The sequence below is a fragment of the Gekko japonicus genome, unplaced genomic scaffold (genome assembly GCF_001447785.1).
Source record: "Gekko japonicus isolate JY-2015 unplaced genomic scaffold, Gekko_japonicus_V1.1 scaffold86, whole genome shotgun sequence".
Lineage (NCBI taxonomy): Eukaryota > Metazoa > Chordata > Lepidosauria > Squamata > Gekkonidae > Gekko > Gekko japonicus.
Genome location: NW_015172005.1, coordinates 505375 through 518338, shown reverse-complemented (window position 1 = coordinate 518338; position 12964 = coordinate 505375). Strand labels below are relative to the sequence as shown.

The following is a 12964-nucleotide window of genomic DNA, read 5'->3' as shown; positions in this document are numbered from 1 at the left end:
TCAGTATTGGGGAAGGATAAAAGACTTTTCTCAAGGGTAATTCAATGTGTAATCCAATGTTCCCTTGTACTTTTGTCTTGCTCTGAAGTAGAGGCCCTTGATACCAAGGCAATCCAAAGGTATACTCTAAACAGATTCATAGTGTTGTTGAGGATGCAGTGTTTCAAATCCCACAGACTTATCTTTTGCAGAGAAAGGATTCTTTATATCTAACCACCAGGAATTTTGTCCATTCTTTCTTAGAGGAACAGTGAATGCAAAGCAGAGACAGTTAAACATACGAAGGTACCTGCTAGGCCACTTTCGATCCTATTATTCTAAACTAAGAAGAGCTTCCTAGCAAAGGGCAATGAGTATACTCCGTTTGCCCGCACTGTCTAATGCCATCAAATGACCTAGAAATATTTTCAAGCAAATGCTAGAGCTCAGACATAAACAATAATGGCTTAAAGAAGGTTTCAGTGGCCCCAGCATGCATTAAAGCATTTTCCTAGTTGGGCTATGGAGAAAGGGCATGAAGATCATATGGAAGCTTTTTAAATAAATGCATCCAAGTTTTGTTTTTAAAAACCATCCACGACCACAAACCAGCATTACTGTGGCAGCTTTAGAAAAATCAGAATAAGTTCTGTGGCTGGGTGTCAGCTACGCTGCCATTAGGTTTATGGGTTTCAGTTCACTCCCTTGACCAGTGTACCAGCCAGGCCCGCATTCCATTCCCCTTGGCGCCTCTCCTCCTTATCACTGACCTTGTAGCTCGGGTTGTGTAGTGCCTTCCCATATTTCAACCCTGGGACTAGTTTCATTTCCTTGCCTACACTCTAACGGTTCTTGCCGGAGAGTGCCCAATTGGCCCATTGATGGGGGGGGGGTGCCTTTTGAGTGTACTATATCTATACCTGCTTGCTTAGTATTAGTTATTCCTAACAGTGATTCCTAGCAGTTCGAAAGCAAGAAATTGGAAGTAGATAAATAGGTACCACTTCGGTGGGAAGGTAACAGCGTTCCGTGCGCCTTGGTGTTTAGTCATGCCGGCCACATGACCACGGAAACATCTTCGGACAGCGCTGGCTCTTCGGCTTTGAAACGGAGATGAGCACCGCAACCCTAGAGTCGGATTCGACTGGCTTTCGAGCAAGGGATCCTTTACCTTTTTAACAGTGAATATGTTTATACTACCATAGTTCTCACAATAAAGTAAAACCTTCTTGGAAGTGTGTGCTAAAGTGATTGACTGTGGGTCCTGACACTGGGATCCGGAGAACTCATTAGGAACGTGCAAGGGGCTTCAGCTATCCTAACAGCATCTTTCTCTTTAAGCAGCTGACTCCCCACCCAATATCACAAGCAGTTCTGAAATGCCTCCCAGTTGAAAAAATGTGCCAGGGATCCAATTTGTAAACCATAAGAGGAGGTCATGGTGAAAAGCTCTGCCTTTTCTACTCCTGTCTTCAGCCAAGGGACCTGCTGCTATCCATCCACGTCACCTATCCCTCTTACTGATTCATACGCTCTGTCCCTGCCAAAGGGGCAGACTCAGTCTCCATCTCCCGTTTTAAAAACACATTCCAGTGCACAAAAATGCAACACAGCACTGGCCATTTAAGTGAAAGCCAGAAGTTTTTTTTTTAAAAAACACACACACACACACACAAAAACCAAAATAAAGCTAGCTTTGTTAATACTGTGTGAACTAAGATGAACTGATCAGATTAGGCCTTCAAGACACAGACGGAGAGATGGAAGGGGTCTTAGAAGCCATCTAGTCTACCTGCCTGTTCACTGCAGGAAATCCAAAGTAGAGTATTCCCTGTAGGCAGCTAGTCCATCCTTTGCTTGAAGATTGTCTGCAGGGCCGCAAAAACGGAGCTCTTCCATCAGGCATTTAGGCAAGAAGCTGCACTGTGCCAATTTTACTACCAGCCTGAGCCCGCCAAGAGTGGATGTACTGTTGAATGTAAATTTCTAAATGCACTTTACCATACCTGCATCGCCATCGATATACTAATGGTTTTAAAATTTCTATCATGTATTTTATATTGATATTTATACTGCTGTTTTATCTATTGGTTCTGTATGTAAGCCGCCCTGAGCCTGCCTCGGCAGGGAGGGCGGGGTAAAAAAATCGAATAAATAAATAAATAGGGAGAACTCACCACCTCCGGGACCCAAGTAAGTGGTCCTAAACTGCTTTAGGCTGATCCTGCATTGAGCAAAGGGGATGAACTTGATGCCCCTTCCAACTCTATCATCCAATGCTTTGAATGCTCAACTGAAATCTACCTCCCCTAGTAGAATTGAGCCCTTGTAGACATAATCTTCACCCTCTTCCAGAGCAGGAGGAAACTGTTTTTCACCCTCTTCCACAGGATGGCCCTTCAGGTTTTTGTGCGGACGGTGATTCATCGTCCTCTCTCTGTTTTTTCCCTCTCCAGGCTAAATGTACACAGTTCCTTCAGACTTTCCTTGCAGGACTTGTCTCCTAGTCCCAGACACTCTGTATTCCATTCTACAGGCTATGTAGAGACTCGGCCATTGTGGCATGAAACATCTCCCCCACCCCTCACTAAGCCCAGGATGCTGGGGGGGGGGGAGCAAGGGTCTGACCAAAATCAGGAACTTAAACAGAAGAAGGTACTCCGTGATAGCTGCATCCAATACATTCAGCTCTTCCTCTTGTTGTTTTAATTGCAGGAGGGGAAGGACATAATCACCAGCAAACCTACTGAGAGCCAGCGTGGCTCCTATGGTTTAAAAGCATCAGACAAGGATCTGGGAGACCCAGGTTTAAATCTCTGCTCTGCCATGGCTACTCACTGGGTGACCTTGGGCCGATCGTACCCTCACGGGGTTAATATGAGGATAAAATGGAAGGTGAGTGACATGCAGCGCCCCAAGCTCCTTACAGAAAGGGGCAGGATAAATATGGACTACATAGATATTACATGAAATACAGGAATAGAATGCCAGATTTCACTACTATATCAGATAAATTATACACAGGTTATTATTCACAAGCACTTAACCCCCCCTTAAAATACAATGAATGACTTATACAGTTTCATTGAATTTAAGATTTCCAAACAATCTTCTCTTTCCATATATATATATATATATATATATATATATATATACACACACACACACACAGCACATGTATTCATTAATAAATCCTCATAAATGTGACTGAAAAAAAGGAAACAAAAGATTTTAAATAGCACTAGCATTTTCAAAATGTCACTCAAAGAGCACTCAACAATCTAAATTAAAGGTTTACGTACAGTTCAATCAAGTAACAACCTCATAAAATTGCTTTAAAAAAACAAACCCTTGGTCTTTAATTTTATGGCTGCTGTGTTGCTTTGGAGAAAGCAATTTGTATGATTTGTGAAAGTCCACTACAAATGTTATTTTTGTTCATAGGGTTTCTATATTCCTAACTTAATTTTTAAAAAACCAAAACCTTATATTGTTGTGAATGACAACCGGAGACCTGTTATCTTAAATAAATTTCAAAACAACGAGCTCTGAAGAGTTCTGAGCACTTAAAATGGTCAGGGAAATAAAACTGAGGGCAAGAGAAAGAGAGACTAACCTAAAGCTGCCAACAAAGAATGTGTGTCAGGATTTAGAGGACAACCACAGACTAAAAGAATTCCTCGGTGTTTAAGGAGCTCCTTCAAATGCTGTCTTGACAGAATAGCTAGAATGTTTAACATAAGGAAACACCTCCTTCTCTTGTTCCCCCCAAGGAATTCCCTGGTAAAAGGACACTCCCAAGAGAATAAGCAAAAAAATATCCTCCCTCCGAACACTGTCGTCACCTAACAAGTCCTGCACCTCTAATGCTCAGCATCAAGCATTTTAACACTCAAAAGAAATTTTTAACTTTGTGGTTATAATTATTTGGTATAGTTTAAAGTAACTGTTGTGCTACTACGAATATCCCTGCAACGCCTCATAGGGAACCAATGCATCAGAAACAAGTGGTTGACTGGACTCTATCACTTCAGAGTCCGGATTCTTATTATTTTTAATGATCCTGCCACACAAAGGCTGCCTGCAAATTACAAAATAAACACAGAAAGGAGAAAGGTTCTGTGTGTATGTTTGCTGTCAAGTCACAGCTGACTCACGGAGACCCTTTAGGGTTTTCAAGGCGACGGACTTCAGAGGTGGTTTGCCAGGGCCTGACTCCGTTTCACAACCCTGGTATTACTTGGCAGTCTCCCATCCAAACACTATCCTGGGCTGACCCTGCTTAGCTGCTGAGATTGGGCTATCCTGGGCTATCCAGTCCAGGGCTAGAAAGGTTCTAAGCCCAAGCCATTCACTGCCAGACAGATTTCCTATTTGCATGATTTTTTAAAAATGTGGAGGGAAATTTAAACATGAGGCTCCACCACTGTATACTTAAGGAGCACAATCTATTCCATTACCTCAGGAGTCTTAACAGCCTTTCCCCCACCTCATTCTGCTTTGTACGTAGGCTAAACATGAAAAAGTTACAGCCGAAAACGTTAGCTACCATTTTGCAGGGCTGACTGTCTTTGAAACATTCCTTTTGCGCACACACACACCCTTGACCTGGACGGTCCAGACTAGCCCGATCTCATCAGCTCTCAGAAGCTAAGCGGGGTCAGTCCTGGTTAGTATTTGGATGGGAGACCACCAAGGAAGTCCAGGCTTGCTTCAGGGAGGCAGGTGATGGCAAAACCACCTTTGTTCATCTTTTGCTTTGAAAACCCTACGGAGGTCACCATAAGTTAAGTTGCTTTGAAAACCCTACGGAGGTCACCATAAGTTAAGTTGTGACTCCACGGTAGGGCTGCCAAGTGGGGGCAGGGGGCGGGGAAAACCCCGCTTTGGAGGCCTGATTTCCACCACGGCGGAATCGGGCGCTGGGGGGAACTCCGCCCCCCAAAGCTGCGTCACTGGAGGTGACGCAGCCACGTCGCTCACGTTGGGGGCGTGGCCCAGATCGTCGGGGGGACCATATGGTTTCCCCCCGACGATCTGGGCCACGCCCCCAACGTGACCGACGTAGCACGTCACTTCCTGTGACGTGCTGGTGGCGCGCGCGCGCACGCGTCCTGGAGGAGCTCCCGAAGACCGGCAAGGCTCCCCCGCTGCCAAACCTGGCAACCCTACTCCACGGCACTTTCCACCACCACGTCCACAAATTTTCTCTGGGCTTGTGTATCAAACACGCACACCCTTTGCCTTCACTCTCCTCAGCCAGGGGAAATGAAAGCCAGGACCAGAAGTCTTTGGAGCAAGATCGTGCATCTAAATTCTTAAATGTCATGCTCTACCATATTATTTTGCATCAAGGGCTATCCTACACGGCCACTGTATTTGGCATGGAAGGGTTTTGCAATCCAGACAATGCCAAAGGAATGTTTCTCACGCACTGCCTCCCTTTTCTCCTTTAATTAACAATAATTTGTCTCTTCGGCCTTGATCTGGTAGCTTTTGATCCAGTCCTACACTTAACTATTACCCAATTCTCTACTGCCAAATTACACAAAGTAGCCTACAAATATCTTAGCTACATCTATCTTATGGCCACTAGGTGGCTCCCCTTGCAATAATTTCCAAAAGAAATTTAGAGCATGTCAGCCAGGAACTTCTCAAAACCAGATTACAAAAGGAAACAAAGACCATGTCCAACAACAAGGCTGCTTTAAAACAAATGCAACACATCTGCAGTACTATAACATCCCATACCTCAGGGAACAATTGCCAGTACACTTCCTTGCTTTTCAAAGACATGTGATCGATAATTGCATCAGGGTCTAGAGGATACAGAACAACTTTTTCAACAGCCATTGAAACAAATGCTTCCAAAGGCTTAGCTCGTAGAGTGCTCCTCAGCCTGTCTATAATAAATCCAAGGCCTGAAAAATTTCCTTCGTTTGCCACTTGAGTAGCTGAAAGCATCAGGAGTTATTTCTGGTGCAAAAATATGTTGGGTGCCCAGCAGAACACATTCCCACGTTCCAGACTATGGCAGACACACACTATGCAGTTGGCGCATTGCTTGCATGCAGACAGTGACACTCCAAGTCCACAGCTTTCCAAGAATATAGTATTGGAAGTTTTAGGTCTCTGTCTCTCTTCTCAGTGCCTTAAGATATATTCATCAGGTAGCAATATTTTTAACCTTCTGCCCAGCCTGTTGCCAGACTTAAAAGCTCTGATAGGAATTTGTCTTTGGTTATTTCCTCACCAGACTTCAGAAACTCTACGCTCAGCTTCTGAAGAGCATCTTCAGGCAAGGATAACTTCCTGATAACTTCAAAAGGTATTTTTAAAAAATCAAATCTTGTCCTTAAAACTTCCAGTAGTTGTGGCTAAAATCTTACTATGCACCTATACTTCAAAGTCCTTAAAAAGCATCAGCAGGTGGTTCATCAGGAGCGTCTTCTCCTGGTGTTGTGTTCCTCTTCTGTCGTGTTTTCTATGAAAAGAACTGTTGGATAAGAATACTGGCATAGGAGAGTTGTTTCTCAAGTTCATCTGCTGCCCACTTAACAAAATCAGTTTCTTTACTCTGCAAACCTGTAACGTCCCACTGTGTTTTCCCCAGTTCATCCAGGGTATTCATTGACGTAACAGATCCATCCCAGTTGTCCACATATATCTACATACAGGAGGTGCTGTTTGAAAAGCCCTTGGATAAATGGAGTCTTGGTTGCTTGATCCTTTAGAAGTGATTCTTTGTTACAAGCTGCCATGCCTCTCAGGACAGATGAAACATCTTCTGATTCCTCAGCAACATTTACAACAATTCTCACACTGAAAATCAGCGACATTCCATGTATGCCAAAGGAAGCAAATGTATTTCTAAGCGATGCATCCTCTGTCTAAAAAGGGCGTTCACCGTTCACCAGTGTTTAGTAGACTGGATTGTAGTCTGGATATTCTGTTGGAGGAGTCTCTATAAAGAATACAGCAATGCTGTTTTAGAGACAAAACGAGGCTGCGGCAAAGGGCTGACTGCTTTGCATCACTAATCATGAAATTTAATAATGTGGCTGTAACATCAGATGTGAACTTGTCCTGGTGCGGCGATTCACTGGTCAGCCAGGTTGAAAAGCCTTTGTATAGTCTTTGCATATTTACTGCTCCACCTGCTGTATTATTAATATATTTAACTATACCTGAGCCACTTTGCTGCAGGACATTTTTAAAAAGTTCAAGGAGACCTTTTTCTACTAGAGTCTGAACAGCTAACCACAACGATCGGCCTCTCCTGGATACTGCTGAATTTGGCTACGTACCATAGTGCAAACAGAGCACTGGTTCTTCACTGAAATATTCTGTGTTGAATCTAGCTATATGGAAGAAAGTCAGCCTCGCGTACATCATCTGCCACTGCCTTCTTCAGGTGGCAATTGCTGCAATCACATGATTCACTGTTTTTGATATTTAAGTCAATGTTTCCATGGTCTTGGATTGGTGTGCTTCCTGATTTGTCAAATTATCTCCACAACAATGGGTCATATTTGCTGAGCAGCATCACGAATTCTAAAAAAAAAAATAATTCTCCTGACTTTGTGGGTCATTCAGTGTGTATGCAGCTTTACCTGTACCTCCCCTGAACTAGCTTAGTTCTTGTTTGCCAACTAGTTTTGCCACTTCAATGACCCATTCCATGACTTGACTGTTTTTTTCTTAATTTCATCTCTTTGTTTTTCCTCAACACACAGGTTTTTGGGTTTTTAACTTATAATGTGAACTCTGCACAATAATCATGATGTTGTGGTCATGAATTCATCCAGAGACATGCTTCCAGTCCTTCATACCATCTATAAATTCCTTCCAGTGCCTTATTGCTGTATGCTAAACAACCTGTACAGAACAACGCATTTCTTGACTTGCGCTATGAAAGTGAAAGCCATTCTGAAAAATCGAACGGAAACTCTCAGAAAATTGAATAAAACTGTCATCAAGTAGTTGATTTGGTTGACAGCTGAAAAAGAAAGCCCTCTCTATGTCCTCTAACCTTACAAAGAAGATCAGCTTGTGTCATGTAGCAGGTGCAGTCAGGCAAGACAGACACCTTCAGGTGCTCACACAAAGTCCAGAGTTCAGTCCCAGAAGTCCACAAGCCAAAAGTCCACAAGATAGTCATTATCAGAAGGGGTGAAGCAGAGAGTGTATCAAGAGGTCCAAGGGTTGCCGAAAGTCAAAGTCCCAAGCTGGTCCAAGGTTGCACAAAGAAAGCAGCTGGGGCCAGGAGACGTGCACTCTGCCGCCTTGCTTGCAGCTCCCTTCTAAGCTTCTGTCTCCGGCACTCCAAGGGTTGAGGTGAGCCTGGTAGACTGGTGTTAATTGCCTGAGTCTCACCTGCCGCACCAAGGTGGCTCTGGATCAGCTGGTGGTGGTGAGTCTTGGTCAGCCTGCAGCTCATCAGCCTTTTTGCTGACTTCTGCTGACTCAGAGCCAGCCATGCGCGGCTCCCCTTCTCCTGAGGGGTCGACTTCCTCTGAGGAGTCCTCCTCCTCTCCTGAGGACTTCATGCTGAGTTCAGGCTGACGCACGACAGCGTGTTCTTTTTCATCCGGTCTTTCCTTGGACATCTCAGATCCAGAGCTTGCCCTCTCAGATTCAGTTTTGTTTTTTTCCCAAAGCATGCATGGAAGCATGCATTTTTATGCTGGGTGTCAAAGTTAATGGGTCATCTTGCGCTCCTGACAAGGTCCAACATAGACAGTTCACTTTTAAGGATGATGGTGTTATCGGTAAATATGTCAATTGACTTGACCCTTTCCCCTGCATCCGACTTCAGAGGCATCCTCTTCTCCTCGCACAGCTTTTCTTTTCCATCTTTCCATTTTCTTTCCATGACCTATTCAAAGAAGTCACTGGATTTAGAGGCAAACATGCATAGCATAAAGCTCCCAAAAAGAAAGCTGTTTCTTTCTCAACACTGTCAAGGTGCACAAACAGTCTGAACAATCAGTCAAGGTGGCCAAGAGCAGCTAAAAGGAATGACAGACTAAGGGATGCCTTTGTTCCTTCCAAATGACCATAGGGACACATCAGTTTTCCAGATGACCACTGGAAGGCATCAAAACAAAGGGAACTGATTGCTTAGCAGGTGATTCTTCGGGCCTGCCAACAAACAGCAGTCCTTAACAGAAAATCAACAGAGATTTAAAAAGGTAAAGGTTCCCTTGCTCGAAAGCCAGTCGAATCCGACTCTAGGGTTGTGGTGCTCATCTCAAAGCCGAAGAGCCAGCGCTGTCCGAAGACGTTTCCGTGGTCATGTGGCCAGCATGACTAAACACCAAGGCGCACTGAACGCTGTTACCTTCCCACTGAAGTGGTACCTATTTATCTGCTTGCAATTTCTTGCTTTCGAACTGCTAGGTTGGCAGGAAGTGGAACTAGAGATGGGAGCTCACTCCATCATGCGGCACCCGGGTCTTGAACTGCTGAACTACTGACCTTCCACAGCCTGCAGTTCAGTGTCTTAACCACTTGAGCCACCACAGCTCCCAACAGAGATTACACATACTTAAAACACAACTGACATTAACAGAATTTAAGTCATGACAGATAAGCACATAAGAACAATATTCAACAATTACACCTCACTCTTATTGAATCCCTTAATAAACATCTCATTTCCAAGTCAGTTCACATCAGAGGGGCCGCAGTTAGACTGAAATCCATTGTTTCAGACCTGCCATGGTGTCAATCAGCACCTGCACAAGGAGGTTGGGTGGTGCAGAATGGAAAGCAGTGACTGAGCCCTTCCTTGCACACCTACCCAGCCAGCACCCAGACCCACTACCAGGGCAGCAGGGGCCATGCCCTGATGCCTCCTCAGCCAGGAGGGCTCTGATCAACCAGGGATGGGAATCTCCAGAGTGAACCTGCTGCATCCCTGCCCTGCCTAGGCTCCTGTTTCGGCCATGTTGCTGCCTTCATACACTGACCTTTCCCCTATTACAACCTGGCTGGTGGGGACACTGCAAAGAAGGTCCTGCTTCTGCCATGATGCCTTCTCTTCCACTTCCAATAGCCATGGCTTGTCCTCACCAGCCCCATTATGGCCTGGCTGGTGGGCCTAGGTGGCATCTCCATGGCTTCTGCCCAGGCTGCACTGTGGGGGGGCTTAGTGAAGGCTGCTACAGCCCTGCAGGTGGTGAAGGATGAAGAACAAAGCCAAGGATGCACTGGGAAGGGTTGCTGCCAAGATGAGAAATGCCCCAGGAGAGGAAGAAATGGGGTTGGGGGCTCAGGGACAGACAATCAATGGAATTTCCCCAGTAGCTTAAGATAGCCAGAACACCCACATTCCTTCAGCATCCATTGGCAAAAAGTAATCTTTATCCAGCACGCATATTTAAATTGCATCACAAGGAAAATCCAGTTTCCAGATCACTGATGGAATCAAGAAAGAACATCTGTTTCTGAAGAATAGTTACAGGGAATCTCCAAATTATTACAAATTCTGCCTTAATAGTAATGGATGCTGGGATGCCACCAGGTCTCCTTGGGGGGGAAAGCAAAAAGACAACAAAACCAGTACTTGTCAAGGGAAACCAGAATTTCATCGACTGCCTGCGAGCGATCCCAGATGCCACAAAGCTCCCACAGTTAAAATAAGCCCTAGTTTCACATTAAAGCCTAAGTGGGCGGCGGTTGATGCGTTTGGGAGCATCATCTCCACCTCACCAGTTCAGTATCATCATTTCAGATAATAGTAATTCAGTGCCATCAAGTCACAACCGACTCACGCCGCTGCCTCAGGGGTTTTCAAGGCAACAGGTGAGCAGAAATGGTTGGCCATTCTCTCAGTAGCAGTCCCGGTCTTCCTTGGAAGTCTCCCATCCAAGTACCAACCAGGGGTGACCCTGCTGAGCTCCCCAAACCCGATGACCTCTGGCTAGTAAAGGCTATTCAGGCTGCTCGGATGCAGGTAAGGAGGGCTAAATCCATGCAATCCCCAAATCAGGTGAGTGGGGCTGGAAAAACTCTGCACAGCCCTTTCTGCACCTTGACCCTTCTGTGCTTGACAAAGATGCTGCAGTGCAGATATAACAATGGTATTGCCATAACCATACAGAGTAGGTTTCCAGCAGCTTGTCAAGGTGACTTCAATTTGCTTGAAGCCTAGTTCAAGCTTGTTGCACTGTGCGGTGAAATTCTTGCAAACAGAGCAGCAAATTTAATGCTGGAGAACAGTTTAAAACTCTAACAACTCTTTAAAAATCACCACTTACCTCATCTTCATCCTGCATGTTTTCTTCTTCATCATCTTCATCCTCATCATCATCATCATTGCCCTTGTATCCAGGAGGAAGGGGTGGTCCAATGAGTTCATCGTCCTCAGTTTCTTCCTCTGGTCCTCGGGGCGGTAGGGGTGGCCCAATTAATTCTTCATCTGAACTGTCTTCACTTTCACTACTCTCTGAATCCCTATAAAGAATTATACAAAACTGAATGGCACGTAGTAGTTTTAAGCAGCTGTCCAGCAACTGGGGTCACTGCTGGCCCACACGCTTTCCTCCAGAAGTCGCCTTCAAGGGGGTATGGCTCAATGACGGAGCATCAGCTCTGTATGCAAAATGTCCCAGGTTCAATCCCTGGCATCTGCAGTTTACATGTTCAGGTAGGAGGTGATGTAAAAACCTCTACCTGGGACCCTGCTGCTGACCATACTGACCCTACCAGACCAATAGGTTAGACTCAGCACAAGCGGGCTTCGTGCCTCTCTGTGTGGAGATGCAAAATGAGGACTAAACACATTCGGGTTTGACACTGTGTAAGAGACATAGTGACCTGAGCGCAGGGTGGCTAAGAGAGATGGCTGAGTTTGTGAGGAAAGGGTACTTGTCAGGTCCGTGACAGATCCTGAACCACAGCTGCTCTTGGACTGAATCCAACCAACCACAGGCTGTGCCATCAGTCTGTTCACAGTAAGGATACAAAGTCAATGGACAGGAAATGATGCTGGAGTAATGCCAAAGGCCTGGCCACGGGGGTTGCAGAGCTCCTACAGAAAGTAAAGCCAGTCTGTTGGCAAATGAGAGAGAGAAATGCCTCCAAGTTGACCCATCCCTCACTGCTTATTCAACTTCTTCCACAGGGGTGGAGAGGGCAAGTGAGGGCAAAGAGAAGGAAGAAGAAAAGAAGTCATCAGTCAATCAACTACAGAGTGAATGAGTGTTCAGCAGCAACGGCTGTTACTCCTCCTCACCAATACTACTTCCCTGCCCTTCAGCGTAATAAGGGAATGGCCAAGCAAGCAGGTGGGCAGGAAGGAGGAAAAGAAGCTGCAGCAGGAGACTCTCAGGGGGGCGTGGAGCCATGCGAGCACCCGACTATGCTAACCAGCAATGCTGAGCCTAAAGAAGTGAAGCCGCACAGAGCTCAGGGAGAACCCATCCATCCAAAACCAAGACTGACACACAAACAGGCTGCACAAATTTGACCTGGACACTTAACGTACTTGTCCGGCACAACTCAATTACTATGAATCCATCTATCCCCCATCCCGCTAGCAAAACAAAGAGCCTCTTGGAAGACTTAAGGCCTCCGGCTTCTGATCACAAGTTTAAGCATCAGTAAAATGTCACAAGCAATATGTAAGCAATGAAGTTTGCAGTGCAAACCAGGAGCATGCATATCTATGCATAAGAGCTCCTCTCCCAAGATCTGGAACAGCAGTCCCAATTGGTGGACTGCCCAAAATTGGATTCCATCTGGCAAGGGAGGAAAGCTGTGAACCCTTTTTTTTTTTTTACTAGCTACATGAGATCTCGACTGAACTTCTTCACTCCCTCAGCTTCAAGTATTTCATCTGGGCATGGCCATAAGCATGAGCCAAAACAATCTTGGGCCCACAGCTTCTGACCCTAAAGCGAGCCAGGCCAGGAGATTCAGAACTAATACTAAATAGTATTTTTATACATTGTATTTTCATATTTTGTATCTTGTAAGC

General features: G+C 45.3%; 1 protein-coding gene across 1 annotated transcript in view; it reads right to left on the bottom strand.

The window, feature by feature from the left end:
* WDR70 (WD repeat domain 70) overlaps positions 1-12964 on the bottom strand; it is a 161566-nt gene that overhangs the window by 143049 nt on the left and 5553 nt on the right. The window contains exon 5 of the mRNA XM_015420162.1: positions 11244-11439. Coding sequence (XP_015275648.1) covers positions 11244-11439 — 196 coding nt within the window. The remainder of the gene's footprint in view (positions 1-11243; positions 11440-12964) is intronic.